We start from the raw sequence: 16,007 nt of genomic DNA on the forward strand, positions 1-16,007 counted from the left end.
AGACTCAGAACAAGCAAGCTTTACTTTTGAATGCCACTACTTAACACTAAGGCATCAAGAAGGAAGAAGGAAAGGGAAGAAGAGAAAGGAGAAATTTGCAGACAGAGAAAGAAGATACTGACACACTAGGATCTGATGCACTGCTACACCAGCTCTTCCTCACGTTGTTGAAACATTGTTGGCAGTTCTAAGTTATGTTCCATTATCAAAAAGAAATTCTTGATTTCCCTTACCGTTTGAAAACTTGTTTTGAAATAATTTCAAACTGGGGGAAAATTTGTTAAGAGTGACACAGTCTTATTTAGCCCATACTCAGGTTCTCCTGTTACTGTTTGCTGTGTCAGTCTTTTCCTTTATATCTGTCTCTATAAAGACACAAATAGACACACATACTTTATTTGTTAACCAGTTGGGAGTAAACTCCAAACATGGTGCCCCATTGCCCTTAAACTTTTTAATGAGTATTTCTTAAAAGATAAGAGTCTCTCCTGTATTATGACAGCGCAGTCATCTAAAGCAGAACAGTTCCCGTTGGAGCCCATTAAAATTTCACCAGCCCTCTCAGCCATGTCCTTCCTAGCAAAGAAGAAAATCCAGTCGAATATCCAGTCCCAAAGTATATGTAACATTTAGTTGTCCTATCTTGTCCTCCTTTAATCTGGAACGGTAGTTCATGCTTTCCTTGTCTTCCGCGACTGGCATTTTTGAAAAACAGGCCAATGATTTCATAGGAGGTTTCTTACTTTGAGTGTTATCTAATGTTTCCTCATAATTTGATTCAGGTTATACATTTTGGGCAGGTACACCACAGAAATGCTGACCTACGAAAACCTTTTAAAACTTACAAATAGCCGTAGACCTAGGTGTCCTAATTATTGAAACCTCACAAATTCAAATAATACGGGGATGCCAATCCAAACTACATAAAATCATTTTAAAAGAAATACAGTTTTATTACCCTCAGGCACATGCACCAGTTTGAGTTTGATTAAAATGTTGTCAAGTGTCCTTTGGAGGAATTGACATTACTGAATAGATGGTAATCATTTGTATTTCATATATGACCTATATCTTTGATACTTGTAAATACTCAGTCGTTTTCAAGTATTACTTTAAACAGTTCCTTGATATTCTATAATCTTATTTACAATAATTATTTAAACCATGTGGGAAGAACATGGTAAGTAATAATAGCACCAGACCCTTTCTAAATTAACAGTTTCAAACTTGTGAGGTTTTGCTTATTGGGTACTTAAAACTTAGCAAATGTTGAGCAGTGACGGATGGAAAGTTGAACTGACAGAGCTACCCTGGGTAGGGTTAAAATTTGGCAACCCTTTAGACGGATACTATTAAAAATATTTGTCCCCCCAAAAAGTGCTTAAAATGTATTTAATGTTATAGGTAAAATGATTTCCTGTTAAGAAAAAATTTATATCCTACTCTCTTAATATTCTCAGAAGGAGATTTTTTTTTTTTTTAATTTTTTTTATTCATTTGTCGGAGGGGGAGAGAGAGAGAGAGCACACACAAGCAGGGGAAGCTGCAGGCAGAGGGAGAAGCGGGCTCCCCGCTGAGCAGAGAGCCCGATGTGGGGCTTGATCCCAGGAGCCTGGGATCATGACCTGAGCTGAAGGCAGGCGCTTAACCTACTGAGCCACCCAGGCGTCCCAGAAGGAGATTTCTTAATAAGCATTCATGAGATAGCATTATCCCAACCAGACAACATCCTAGGAACAAATTCTATAGTTTATAATTTAAATCACAAAGTAAAGCATTGGTTTCTTATGAACAGCTATTTACCATGAATTTTGAAGGGTTTTAGAACCTGTGATCCCACGGTTGGTTGGTATTTCAAGAAGCTACCTACAGATTTAGTTAATCACAAAGCCTGTAGTTGCAAAAATATATTCAGCAGAGGTTATTTTAGTACTACTACTAAGAAGCTATTCTTGAGAATACTTTCAACTTTGGTGATAGTTTTGGTAGTCATGAAAAGGAGACTAGAAATCTCCTAGTTACTAGAAATCCAAGTTAACTACCACTAACTAGTACCAGACTAGTACTAGTTTATTTGAATAATTGGTCCCTGGGTTGGTGTCAGCAAGCCTCTCCTTAAATCCAGGTCAGCTTGAAGTAGCTATTTCCTATGCGGTAATAGGCTAGGTGTCAGCACTGAATCGTTTTGCTGGAAATTAACTTTTGCTCACTTATTTGACTGCGTCCTCTGTTTACTTTTGCAGTGTTGTCATGACTGGATCTTACAATAATTTCTTCAGAATGTTTGACAGAAACACAAAGCGAGACATAACCCTAGAAGCGTCACGGGAAAACAACAAACCTCGCACGGTTCTGAAGCCACGCAAAGTCTGTGCAAGTGGCAAGCGAAAGAAAGATGAAATCAGTGTTGACAGCCTAGACTTCAACAAGAAAATTCTTCATACAGCCTGGCACCCCAAGGAAAATATCATTGCTGTAGCTACTACAAACAATCTGTATATATTTCAAGACAAAGTGAATTAGGGTTGGCATTCCCAGCAGAAGAGCCCACTTCCTGCTTAGTTGAGATAGTTGAATCTAGCATTCGTACCTAAAAAAGAGAGAGGTCCATTGTGGCGCCCCTTTCCAGTGTTTGACAATGTGCCATTCGACAACACATTTTTTATAGCTACATGGAGAAATCTCTGTGGATTCATCACTGTGGTGTTCTCCATGTCTGCTAGCCATGTAGGTAAGGGTAGGGCACTTTTAATTTAAATGACTTCTTGCACCATCTTGCCTAATGGACTACATTGGACTGTATCAACATTGATTTACTCCACTTTTTATGCCTTCCATTGTGATGACGTCAAACACAGTGAAAGCCTTCAGTCATGCTTATGGGATTTAATTGTGTATCCTCATTACTGTATCATTTGTGGGGTACACCCCTCCCCCTTTTTTAAATTAAATACAGCTCATTCTTACTGTGGCTTGTAGCATTCCTCCTCTTCTGGCCTCCTGGACTCTTCCCCTTCATCTCTTTTACCCTTGCCCCCTCCACCCAGTCTTGGTGGTGGTATATTAAAAAAAAAGAACGAACGAAAGCACACGAAATGAGTCAGTTTGGGGTCAGTGGTAAAGGGGGTATATGTTGCGAACAAATGTTTTAACAACAGTTGGCTGTAATCACTCCTTGCCGTGTCTGGCACCGAAAATAAGGAAAAAAATACTACTACTGAATAAAAGTGACAAAGAATGGAGAATCTGGTTTTCTTTTTTCTTTTTAATCTACCTCTTCAAGCTAATATTTTGTGTCATACTTTTGGGCGCAGTGAAATGAAATGAGTTTCCATTGTTTAATTGGTATTTTTGTTAATTATCTTTAACAAGTGTTCTTTTACATGGAGAAGGAGAGGTCTTGGTTCTGTATGAACGTGTTTTGAATTATATACTGGTATTACTAAGGATTTCACAATCTATAAATTGCTAGAGATTTTCTTTTTTTTTTTACTGTGGTTATAAGAGTATTGGATACATTGTATCTACACTTAACTCATCTGTTAATGAAATTGTTGTAAATGGGAACCAAATTTGTAGAACTTCATTTTTAAAGTCTTTTTACAGTGCTTAATTTCATTTTTGCCTTACTAAAGTCAAAGACTTAAACTTTTTTAACAGGTTAAAACTTTTTTTTGTCATTCAATTATAAAACATAAAAGTATCAAGTGATTTACAGAGATAAAATTGACACTGCACTATTTTTTTTTTTGTATTTTACTGCTTTCAAATCTGAATGAAATGTACTTTGCCATAGATGTTTTTCCTCTATTTTTGGTTTTCCAAAGTATTAATATTAAAGACAAACTTTAAAGGTACAGTGTTCAAAAAGTGCTTCATGGACTCCCAATAGCTGCCTCAAATGAAAATTTTAGTAATCTGTATATGATTACATTTCCCTATCCAAAGATGAAGATTTCTCCTATTTTTAATAGGTAGAATGTACCTTTGTCAGTCTTGCAGAAGCTTTAATGGAGAAACAAATGGACTTTATTTTTAAAAATATAAATCGAGTAGGCATATATATTATTAGAGAATGGTTAGTGTGTTTTGGCTGAGCAGTAATAGACAACCTTGAAGTTTCGAGGACTCTGAGTGCTTCTTCTATGTCCACTACCTACTGTTCTATTCTCATCAATGAAAAATGATTAGACAATTGAACCGTAATTCCCTCTACACGTATACAAATAACTATGTTCTTGTAAGTTAACATTTTTAGCACACAGGAGAAATTTTATGTAATAAAATTACTGTATCTTTTGGACTTAACAAATTTGAATTTGTATTTAAACACATGATATGTCTGATAATTCTTAATGGCACTTTTACTAACTTATTTTGGGGGTGTTGGGTGCATTCTTAATTTGTGTTATTTATTCTTCACACTTGACTTGGAGTGGGATATTCTCCTGCCACAGTATCAAACACTGATACTTGTCTCTGATCAGGCAGTGTTCCAGATCTTTTTGGAAGATTGTTTCCCTAAAGTTTGGGTGTAGGTCTTGAGATAATACCGCCAAACAGCTCTTGGAAATTCTCTTTTGATTCAGCCGTAGCTGTAATGATTCTCACCCATGACACTAAGGGTTAGTTTTTTATGTTAAAGAGAAACATTGCTAAAATTAAAAATGCCTCTATAAAGGAATGCTATTATAAATTGTAATGATATTCTCAAGTATCAATTTTTAATTTATTTGATGTAGCAAATTCTAAGCCCAGCCACTCATCTCATATGGTCATGGTTAATCTTTTTATTAATAAAAATTTTGCTTAGAATAAACTTAGTCTTGTCAAATTGCTTGTATTCTATTCTCTTGACACCTACATTCATACCCTGTCCCTTCTGTCTTAACCTTTTTTTTTTTCTTTAATTACAGTAGGAAAATACTCTCTATTAATCTCCTTTGATCTTTATTTAGTGGCTGGGCAATAGTTATTTTATAAATCTCTAACTATGTAAACACAAGTTTATATAACAACTAACTACTGGATATTAAGCTTTCTTCTGTGAAGCTCTTAGTCTTTCGGAATAAATACTACATTCATGCAGGGGTTTTTTTCCTTTCGAATTGTGAGGGTCTTTTTTATTTTATTTTTAAGTGAGGATCTTTTTAAACCTTCAGTGTGAGGAGGATTCTGGTTACAGATATTCCTAAAGAAAATGAGAAATATGAAAACAGGTTCTTCCGGTGTGTAACATGATTTATTTCAAGTAATAGGTTTTTAGGCTTGGAAAATTTATATGTGAAACCTAAACAGTACTGACAAGTATTTTTAGTGGAATATAAATCATTACCTTCTTAGGGAACACTTTCAGCATTTTTTTTTTTAATCACATATACATTCAAGTGGAGGTAGTACTGTACACTTCTGGAAGAACAAAACCAAGCCAAGAAAAGAGAAAAAAGGTGAATGCTAGGTAATCGAGAACCAAGTCAATTTATTTAGTATTTGAGAGCACTACTGTATGGGGTATCTTCTTTATTCAGTTGGTTGGTAAGCTGTGTTGTGTGTGTGTGTTTGTGTGCATGTTAACCATGGCTAAAAAGGTTTTTTACACATCTCTCCCCCAAAACCTTAGAACCTGACCCTGCTTTATTTCATAAAAATGCATATGAGGCCAAAACATTTTAACTCTTTAGTAGTAGTATCAAATGATTAGTGAATTTGCAAGGTCTTGGGATGTTCTCAACTGCTGAAGATACTTTTTTAAGCATAATGATAAATTTTTTGTCTCCTTGACATTTTATTGCATAATGGTATTAGCACTGTGACTTACCTCTGTGTAAGCATTAAGAAATGGCCACCTTAAATAAACATAGAAACAAAGAAATGCCCACCTTATGGGATTAAAGTTAATACATATGAAAAGTTCCTCTTTAGCACAGAACCTATCATACTGAAGGCACTACAAGATTCCTCCAAAAGGAGAAACCTGGCAAAGAAAGAAACTGGCATACAGGGCAAAGACAGTACTTGTTTCTTTTAATATTCTAGCTACAGTTACACTCTAGTGTGTGAACAGCAACAAGTTATTTGAGGGCTTTCCCACTAGGGGGCAATGGTTAAGCCCTGAACAGGTATTTTTAAGAATACATCAACAGGAGAATTCTACGCCTGAACTGTAAGACCTTAATTATTAAAAACTAAGTTGGGAGCCAAATAAAGGGAAAGTCCAAAGCGTATTTGTGTCCAGATAAAACCAGTATTCAACATGAATACTAGGAGTGCTCAATTGAGGGCCCAGTGATAGAGGGGGGATCCCTCATGTCGGTTAATGATGTCTGTCATGGTCGTATCTTAACTGGGAAAGCAACCAAAAGGAAATTAGAAAAAGAGTTTTGAGCTGTCAATCATAGCCTACACAGTCTGCCCACCCTTTGCAAAACCGAATCCTTACGTGCCATGCTCGCTTTCTTTTACAAGGAAACCGGGAATTACATGTTGGTTTATGTCGAACTTTATGTGGAGTTAACTTTGGGACACCATTTCCTTTTACTATATCTTGAATACATGTTTTTCAGGAAGTACAAAAAGGAAAAATACCCCACCAGTAATCTCATCGTGCAGAGAAAACATTTGTCTTTTCTTTTTCACCGAAAATGGAATCCTGTATAGTTCTATGTCCTATTTCTCCACTTACCGTTGTGTTTTGAGCAGTTTCCCAGATCAGAATACTCTTTAAGCAAGATTTCCCTGTCTGCATAGCCTCACATTGGTGGATGATCCGCTATTTATTTCATCAGTCCCTGTTGTGAGGGCTGATTTTTGTTTTCATTTTTGCAAATAGAAGTACCTTAGTGTAAGATTTTTAAGGATACATTTCTAGAAATATAGTTTCTGTATTAAAGGGTATGGATATATTTAAGATGTGATAGATCTTGTCAGATTTCCTTCCAAAACTGGAAGTTCCGTAACAACTATGTGGGATTACCCATATCGTCACATTCTCACTAATGGACAAAAATCCTGTGTTTTATCTTTAATTTGAAAAAGTCAAAAGTGGTAAACCACTTTGTGTTTTTGTATTTCTAGCCAGGTACTAATTTCTATAATCTTGATACAAGACATATGTTCTGTAAATATTTTCTCCCAGTCTGAGCTTGTCTTGTCTTTTCTTCTCTTGACAGAGCTCTTTGAAGAGCAGCAGTTCTTAATTTTCATAAAGTCCACTTGAGCAACTTTTTCTTTAATGGATTATGCTTTTGGTGTCCTATCTAAGAAACGTGCCTAACTTAAAGTGACAAAGATTTTTTATTTTTTAGGACTTCAGTAGTTTTCAATTTTTACATTTAGGTCTGGGATCCATTTGAGTTACTTTTTACATATTGTACATATAAAAATTATATATCCACCACAGATCAAAGTTTTTCTTTGCACCTTTTTCGAAAATCAGCTGACACAGTGTTAGTCTGTTTCTAAACTGTTCCATTAGTTTATACGTGTGCTTTCGCCCATACTACATTGCCTTGGTTGCTATAGCTTCCCATAAGCCAGTAAATCAACTTTATTCTTTTTAAAAAACGTTTTGCAATTTTGGTTCCTTTACCTTTTCTTTATACATTTTAGAGTCAGCCTCTTGGCTTTGATGATAATTGTACTGAATGCATAGACCGGTTCAGGGAGAGTGGACATTTTAGTATTTGTCCTCCAAACCATGAATGCAGCATATTGCTCTGTTTTATGTGGGTCGTGGATTTCTTTTATCAGTGTTTTTAGTTTTTAGCATACAGATCTTGCACATATATTGTTCCTAGTTCATGTTTTTTGTGTGTATACGTACAAAATTTTCAATTTCTAATTGTTCATTGTGAATATCTAGAAATACAATTGATTTTTGTATATTGACCTTGTATCCCGATAACTTACCAAATCCACTTCTGTAGATTTTTAGAAGTTTTCTATTCAGTCATGTTGTCTGCAGCTTATTTATAATAAATGTTTTCTTTCTTTACAGTCTTTCTAATTTTCCTTTCAAATGCCTTTTATTTCTTTTCCTTGCCCTGCTGGACTGGTTAGACCTTTCAGGTGATGGTGAAAGCAGTGGTGAGGTCAGACACATCCTTGCCTTGTCACCAGTCCTGGGAGGCGAGCATTCAGTCTTCCACCATTAAGTAGGTTAATTGTAGGATTTTTGTAAATGGCCTTTTTTAGGCTGAAGAAATTCCCTTTTATTCCTGATTTTCTGAGACTTGTTAATCATGAACGGATGTTGGGTTTCCTCCGATGTTTTTTCTGCATCTATTGAAACGATCGTGTCTTTTTTTTTCTTCATAATGTTGGTGTGTGAATCATATTCATTTTCCTTTGTAGGACCAGCCTTGAATTTCCAGAATATTGTTTAGATTCCTTTGCTAGTATTTTGTTGAGTATTTTTGCATCAATGTTCATAAGGGATACTGATCTGTAGTTTCCTTTCCTTTTAATGGCATTGTCCGGTCAGTGTAATTTTGCCCTCATCAAATGAGTTATGGAAGAATGTGGGTAGAATTCATATAATTTCTTCCCTAAATGTTGGATAGTATTCACCAATAATGCCATTTGGGCCTCTTTATTGGAAGATTTTTATCTGAACTCAGTTCTTTAAATGGAATTATGCAGGCTACTTCTTGAGTTTTGGCAGTTTGACTTTCAAGGAAATTGTCCATTTCATCTAAGTTATCAAATTTATGGGCATAGATATTCATAACATTCTGTTTTGTCTTACTCTGCTCAGGCTACTATAACAAAATACCATAGACTGTGTTTTTTCTTACTTTCTTTTCCTCCCCCTCCCCCTTCTTCTCCTCCCTCTTCTCAAACTGTCTCTCCCTCACCTTCTCCTTCTTCTTGTTCTTCTTCTTTTGTATTCCAACCAAAGAGTTTATTCCATTTATGGATAGAAAGTCCTTCCCTTCATTTATGGTTAGAAAATGAGAAAAAGTTCTTTAATCATTTTTTACACTTAATGCTTTTTATTATGATTCATTGTATTTCTTCACTGCATTTTCATTTTATTAATGATGACATATGAGAGCTATTAATTTCACTATATTTTAAATTTAGCCATTAACTAGAATATTTAGTAATTGCACTTTGTATGTCAGTTGATACTTTGGTGTTTTGTGTAATTATATTGTCTACACATAATTTCATTTATTTTCCAGTATTGAATCTCTTATTTCCAAATCTCTGACTTTTCTGCTTTAATAGCAGTAACTTTCAAAGTAATGCTAAATAAAAAACAGATACGAAGTTGTTTGTTTTATTCATGACTGCATGGGGAATACCTTTGGTGTTTGTTGTTAAGTATAATGTGGGCTGTTGATTGAGATACTCTTTATCACGTTAAGAAGAAAAATCTCCCTGGTTCTATTTTCACTAAGATTTTTTTTTCTTTTTATCAAATGTAATAATATCAAGTGCTGTGGCTGTCTATTGAGTTTATTTTTATTCCCTTTGAAACTACTAAATTGATGAATAATATTTTTGGAATTTTACCTCTGTCTACTAGATGACATTGATCTTTAGTTTTTGTGTATAGCTGTTTTTGTCAGGATTGGGCCAGCTTCATAAAATTAAATGAGATGGTCTCATCTCTCTCAATGCCTTAGCATGGTTTTGCTGCTTTTACTCAGGTGTACTCTCGGTAATCCCAGCGGAGTGGGGGTAGGGTGGCACAAAGGTAAGGTGATATTTATTTCTGTGGTGGTCACTCTCTTCTCCAGAAGATCCTTCTTATTTTAATTCTGAACTCCATCAAGGTTATAATAGTTAAAATTATTATAGGTAAAGAATCCACTCCAAATTACCAATAATATGTCCTATTAGCATAATCTTGACCTATACATCAATAAAGAAGTACTTTATTGCTTAAAGGGACCTCAAACCTCATTAAGCCAAGCTCCTCAGTTGAAAAATGGCAAAACATAAAACTGTTTCATCAAGAGTCACATAGCTGTGAGTCACGCTACAAAGAGAACTATAACATATGTCCCTTGTGGGACTTGAAATGTACTGTTACTTTATTATTCTCTGAATCACGCAGCAAAGTCAGCAGAATGAAGCACCAAAATTTGAACTTTCGCTAGTGACATTTTGCTTCTTCCCAGTATCTTTGAAAATGTTAATCTATTGGCCCCAATCTAGATCAAACCCTTGCTGCCCAGCAGTTTACTCACTAATGCCAGAAAGGATCCAGATTGATCAGCTTATATAGTTGTTATCTTAAATAGCAAAGAACAGGTGGTTAGGATGTGATGGAATGCCACACTAGGAACCCTGCCACTCTAAGAAAATATAAAGTTCTTTCTCTCCTCCTCTTACCCTTTCTTCACTCTCTCCCCTCGTGGCCAAGTGCTGACGGATCTCGTGGATAAGTTTATTCCACTACATCTACTTAACTTCCCTTTCTTCTGTGACCATTTGAGTTTGTACCTCTCCTGCTTTGGAATTAGGACACAATTATTTGTAATTGCATATGATATTAAGGAGTCAACTACTCAATATAATAATAAAGTATTTTGCAGAGTATATCCTGGTTTACGTAGTCCTCTTATAAACTTTCATTTGATCCCAACTACATTTCTGAAATGGTGAAAGAGTGTTACTCTCCCCATTTGACCCTTGAAATCAGGACTCAGAGGATGTGACTTGCGCAAAATCTTACCACTTGGTGGGTGCCTGGGTGGCTTGGTCGTTAGGTGTCTGCCTTTGGCTCAGGTCATGATCTCAGGGTCCCAGGATCGAGTCCCACATCGGGCTCCCTACTTGGCGGGAAGCCTGCTTCTCCCTCTCCCACTCCCCCTGCTTGTGTTCCTGCTCTCGCTATCTCTCTCTCTGTCAAATAAATAAAATCTTAAAAAAAAAAAAACCAAAACTCACCACTTGGTAAAAGCTTGGGCTCAAACCCAGTTTTTCTTACTCTTGTTCCCATGTGTCCTTTTGTACAATATTAAACACACTGCCTCTTTGTTATTGAAGGCACTTTTTATTTTTAATTTTGTTTCTATTTTATAATGGAGGATGATGATGATAGTTTCACTGTACTAAAGATTTTACATAAATTAACTCATCTAATTTTCATAAAAGTGACTTGCCTAGAGCCACACAACTAGTAAATAGTAAAGCCAAGGTTTCAACCTAGTTGGGCCATCTCCAGAGCCCACAGGCTTTTTTTTTTTTTTTTTTTAAAGATTTACTTATTTATTTTAGAGAGAGAGCATGAGCAGGAGGAGCAGAGCGAGAAGCTCAGGGCTCCACGCAGGGCTCAGTCCCATGACCCCAACCAAACCAAGAGTCCGATGCTCAACAACTGGGCTACCCAGGCGCCCCTCCAGAACCCATAGTCTTAACCACTATGTTAGATTGTCAGAAAAAAAAAATAAAGTTCATCCATAATGCCACCTCGCAGGGGTCATTCATTTTGCTTTCATGTGTACAAAAACTGGAGTTCTACTCACACTGTTTTATAAACGATTTTCACATTATGGCCCACATTTTCCCACGACTGAGAAACATTTTCATTTTTAATGGCAGCATTACAAAGATACACAGTGGTATATTAAATTGACTTCCTGTTGGCCACATCTAGATTTTTTTCTAACTTTTTGTTGTTGTTGTTGCAAGTAATTTTGCAATGGCTATCCATGTACAGACATCTAGTACTCTTTATTTTGTTAGACTAATTTCCTGAAAATGAAAGTTCTAGATCAATCAGCTACATTTTAAATCTGGATACAGTGTTATAACTGTCCACCAAAAAGGTTGTAGACAAAGCTTTGTTAGAAAGTGAAACAAGCAGGAAGAAAGAAAGAAAGAAAAGAAACGAAGAAAGGACAGGAAAAGAAAGGAAAGGAAAGGAGGAAGGAAGGAAAGAAGGAAGGAGAAGAAAGAAAATAAAAGGAAGAAAAAGAAAGAGAAAGAGAGAGAGAGAGAAAGAAAAAGAAAAAGAAAAAGAAAAAGAAAGAAAGAAAGAAAAGAAAGAAAGGAAGAAAAGAAAGAAAGAAAGAGAAAGAAAGAAAGAAAAGCTTAAGGTCCTAATTTAGATATCAGTGTGACAGGTGCCAAAGCAGTGGATCAAAATGTCCATGTCCTTACTGATTTATATTAAATTTGGCCCTTATTTTTCCAAGGGCAATAAAATTGCAAGGTTCTAGAACTGGATGAAATTTCAGATATCAAGGTAAAACATTTTCTGCACAATATAATTGTGGTTCTTTCTCTTGACAGGAAATTTGAAAGAGATCATTCCTTGGATTAATGCATAGGCAGCGAGCACGTTGTTTTTTTGTTTTTTGTTTGTTTTCGTTCTTTTGTGTGTGTGTGTGTGTGGATTTTTTTTTTTTTTTTTTTTTGAGCATTTGAAAGGAAACAAATTCTTTCCTACAAGAGAAGTGCTAAATCATTGAGCCTCATAGATTGAACTTTGCATAAGCCCCTGAATAGAAAGTAGGAACTCTGATAATGAGAGATTCTGAAGGAAGTGTGCATGGCAGTGCAGACAGCGTAGGATAACTCAACATGGGGCCAGGTTGGATCTCTGTAAATCTGGGTAAAGAAGAATCTGGCCCAACCAGACCCATTTTTTCTAGACAGTGCCTTGGAGGCTAAGAAACTAGACTACAATTAGAAAACAGTAGTCACTTCTTCCACGTTTGTGTTAAAATACAAAGGGGTCATAGTAGCTGTGAATCTGTGCTTTGGAGTCAAATGGTTCTGGATTCAAGTCCTAGCTCTACCACTGCCATCTTGTGGATAGTACGTTGCAAGTGTGTCAGTTTTCCTATCTGTAGAATAGTAGTAATACCTAACTTGTGAGATTGTTGAGAGAATTCAATAGGACACTAACTATATGAAGTCCTTACCGAGTCTAGCGTATATGAAGGGCATAATAACATTAGCTGCTATTGTATGTGTTTGACCCTCTCTTCTACCTGACTTCTTATCTAACTGGTTTTGAATAAAGGCAGTGGGGGAAGTAAAATGTAATGTGGTACATACAAATTCTCTAGCATCCAGACCCAGTTTAACATGTAAAACACAAATTTCCCCTCGTGATAACATACTTTACAGACTAATGCTCAGGCCTCCCTCCAGAGTGGAGCCAGCCACACCACGCGTTTTGCCCCTCACTAGGATCACGCTTGCATGCGGCTTATGACATTATACTAAACCTGGGAAAGGGACCTTTACCAGCTCAATGGGGAGGAATTCAGGCTTTACTTAGTAATTCAGTTTGCCTTAACTGAAACCTGCTTCTCTACACCAAGGAAACCCTGCTATAGTTTACAGACCCCTAACTAATATAGGTCATTGTCTCCAGCTCCACAACGCTTCCTTGGCCCTCTGTTCCCATCCAAGGGCACGCCAAGGTTTTATTATCACTAGATTACCTCCCACATGTCCTAGTTCAGATGTCTACTCCTTAGATCATTTTCTCCAGACTAATGTCTTGGCTCCCCTTCAGTGAGCCTCGATCACCAACTTCCAGACCTCCAATTTTCTTACTATCGGAAATTAAGTCAGTCATTCACTTGATAATTACCTGACTCACTAATGAGACAGGAAGCTACAAAAGAGAGGTCTTGTCTGACTCCTTAACTGTAGTAACCTGGACCCTAAAACATGTCTGGCACTTAATAAACAGTCAAAGAATATTTATTGAATGACGGAATGAATACATCCTGATTTTATTGTTTGTCCTCCATAACCTTGCCCAAGCTACCCCATGGATGTAGTTTTGTTTTTTTATTTTTTTAAAGATTTTATTTATTTATTTGAGAGCGAGAGAGAGAGAGAGAGAGATCACAAGTGGGGTGAGGGGCAGACAGAGAAGCAGGCTCTCTGCTGAGCAGGGAGCCCGACGTGAGGCTTGATCCTGGGACTCCAGGATCATGACCTGAGCCAAAGTCAGACCCTCAACTGACTGAGCCACCCAGGTGCCCCTGGAAGTAAGTTTTAGATTCCTCATTGGTTAAATGATGCTAATAATGAGGATCAATTGAGGTAAATATATGTAAGTGCCTAGCATGGGCCATGGCACTAAATAATAGCTATTATGATGTTGGCCTTTTTTTTTTTTCTTTGTAATGTATTTATTGAGGGAAATTTTCTGGGTATAGATTCTAGGTTGACTTCTATACCCTCAACACTTTAAAGAGATTCCAATATTTTCTGCTTTCCATGGTTTCCAATGAAACTTCATCTCCCTGTAAGTTAGGTGTTGTTTTTTGCTGCAGCTTTTAAGATTTTCTCTTTATCGTTTTTTTTTTTCTTTGCCACAGGATTATGATGTGCTGTGGTATGATTTTCTTCATGTTTTTCCTGCTTGGGGTTTGTTGAGTATTTTGTAAGCATGGAACCGTAGTTTACATCAATTTGGGAAATTTTTCTTCAAAGAAATTATTCCTTTAATGGTTTTCTCTGTCTTTCCCACTGCTCTCCTTCTAGGACTCCAATTATATGTATGTTAGATTTTTTTTTTTTTTTTTTTTTAAAAGATTTTATTTATTTATTTGACAGAGAAAGACACAGCGAGAGAGGGAACACAAGCAGGGGGAGTGGGGGAGGGAGAAGCAGGCTTCCCGCGGAGCAGGGAGCCCGATGCGGGGCTCGATCCCAGGACCCTGGGATCATGACCTGAGCCGAAGGCAGACGCTTAACGACTGAGCCACCCAGGCGCCCCGTATGTTAGATTTTTTTGATAATATCCCTTATGTCACTGTTCATTTTCTTTCCCATCCTTATTCTCTGGCTTAAAAAAAAAAATGGGTTGGGGCGCCTGGGTGGCTCAGTCGTTAAGCGACTGCCTTCGGCTCAGGTCATGATCTCAGGGTCCTGGGTTCGAGCCCCGCATCAGGCTCCCTGCTCGGCAGGAAACCTGCTTCTCCCTCTCCCACTCCCCCTGCTTGTGTTCCCTCTCTCACTGTGTCTCTCTCTGTCAAATAAATAAATAAAATCTTTAAAAAAAAAAAAAATGGGTTGTATTGCTCTCTTCAAGTTTACAAGTCTTTTCTTCTGCAATATACAATTGTCCTTAATAACTGAATTTGTTATTTCAGATATTTTATTTTTTCATCCCTAAGACTTCTATTAGTTTTTTAAAATCTTTCATTTTTCTCTTCAGTATGTTAATGGTGTTCCTTAAAATCTTTGAGTATATTTACCCTATTTTGACATCTTTGTCTACTTATTCCATCATCTTTGTCATTTGTGGGTCTGTTTCTATTGATTGATTGTCCTAGTTATGGCTCACATTTTTTCTACTTCTTGGCATATCTAATAATTTTTGTCTTAGTTTCTGGACATTTTGAATCATAGTTGAACATCTAGATTTTGTATTCTTAAAGAGTTTTGGAATTTGTTATAGCAAGCAGTTATTTGCAGTTCAATTTCATCTCCGCAAGACTTGTCTTTATTAAGGTGCATGAGGTTGGCCATGGAACTTCACTGCCCAATATGGTAGCCTCTAGACACATTTGACTATTTAAGTTTCAATATAAATTATTTAAATTAATTAAAATTAAGTAAAACTAAAAATTCAGTTCCATAGCCCTAGTAACTATACTGGACATCACTGGCCTGGAATATTTTTACTCTAGAGATAATTTAGAACTACTCCTAAGGCATGATCTTTCTGGGGTCTTTACTGAGTGTTCAATGAAAACTCTCCCGTCTGTCTTATCAGAACCTAAATATATCTTATTCCTAAGTAATGTACATCCCTGGAAATTGTTCAGCTTACAATTTCCCATGCCTTCTTTGCTTATAGAGTTTCACTCTATGCTTGCATGGCTTAGTATTAGGCAAAGAATAAAAGGGATCAATGCACATATTTCTTTTTCATGCATTGGTTCTTTCTCTCCAGAACTCTGCCCAACTCTGCCAGTCATCTTATCTCCCTGGACTCAGATCTCTGTCTCAATGTCATCATTGCCTAATCAAGTCTTGCATATTCTGCTTTTGATTCTCTTTCCTGTTGTGGTTCT

The 16,007-nt window shown here is 36.6% G+C and overlaps 1 protein-coding gene across 4 annotated transcripts in view; it reads left to right on the forward strand.

Moving 5' to 3' along the window:
- The window catches only part of PPP2R2A (protein phosphatase 2 regulatory subunit Balpha), an 84,801-nt gene extending 81,556 nt beyond the window's left edge, over window positions 1-3,245 (forward strand). For all 4 annotated transcript variants that reach the window (XM_032389224.1, XM_032389222.1, XM_032389220.1 and 1 more), the window contains one exon: window positions 2,244-3,245. In XM_032389224.1, the coding sequence (XP_032245115.1) occupies window positions 2,244-2,523 (280 nt within the window). In that variant the 3' untranslated portion in view covers window positions 2,524-3,245. The remainder of the gene's footprint in view (window positions 1-2,243) is intronic.
- Window positions 3,246-16,007: the final 12,762 nt, after the last annotated feature.

The sequence above is a fragment of the Phoca vitulina genome, unplaced genomic scaffold (assembly GCF_004348235.1).
Source record: "Phoca vitulina isolate PV1807 unplaced genomic scaffold, GSC_HSeal_1.0 scaffold53, whole genome shotgun sequence".
Classification (NCBI taxonomy): Eukaryota; Metazoa; Chordata; class Mammalia; order Carnivora; family Phocidae; genus Phoca; species Phoca vitulina.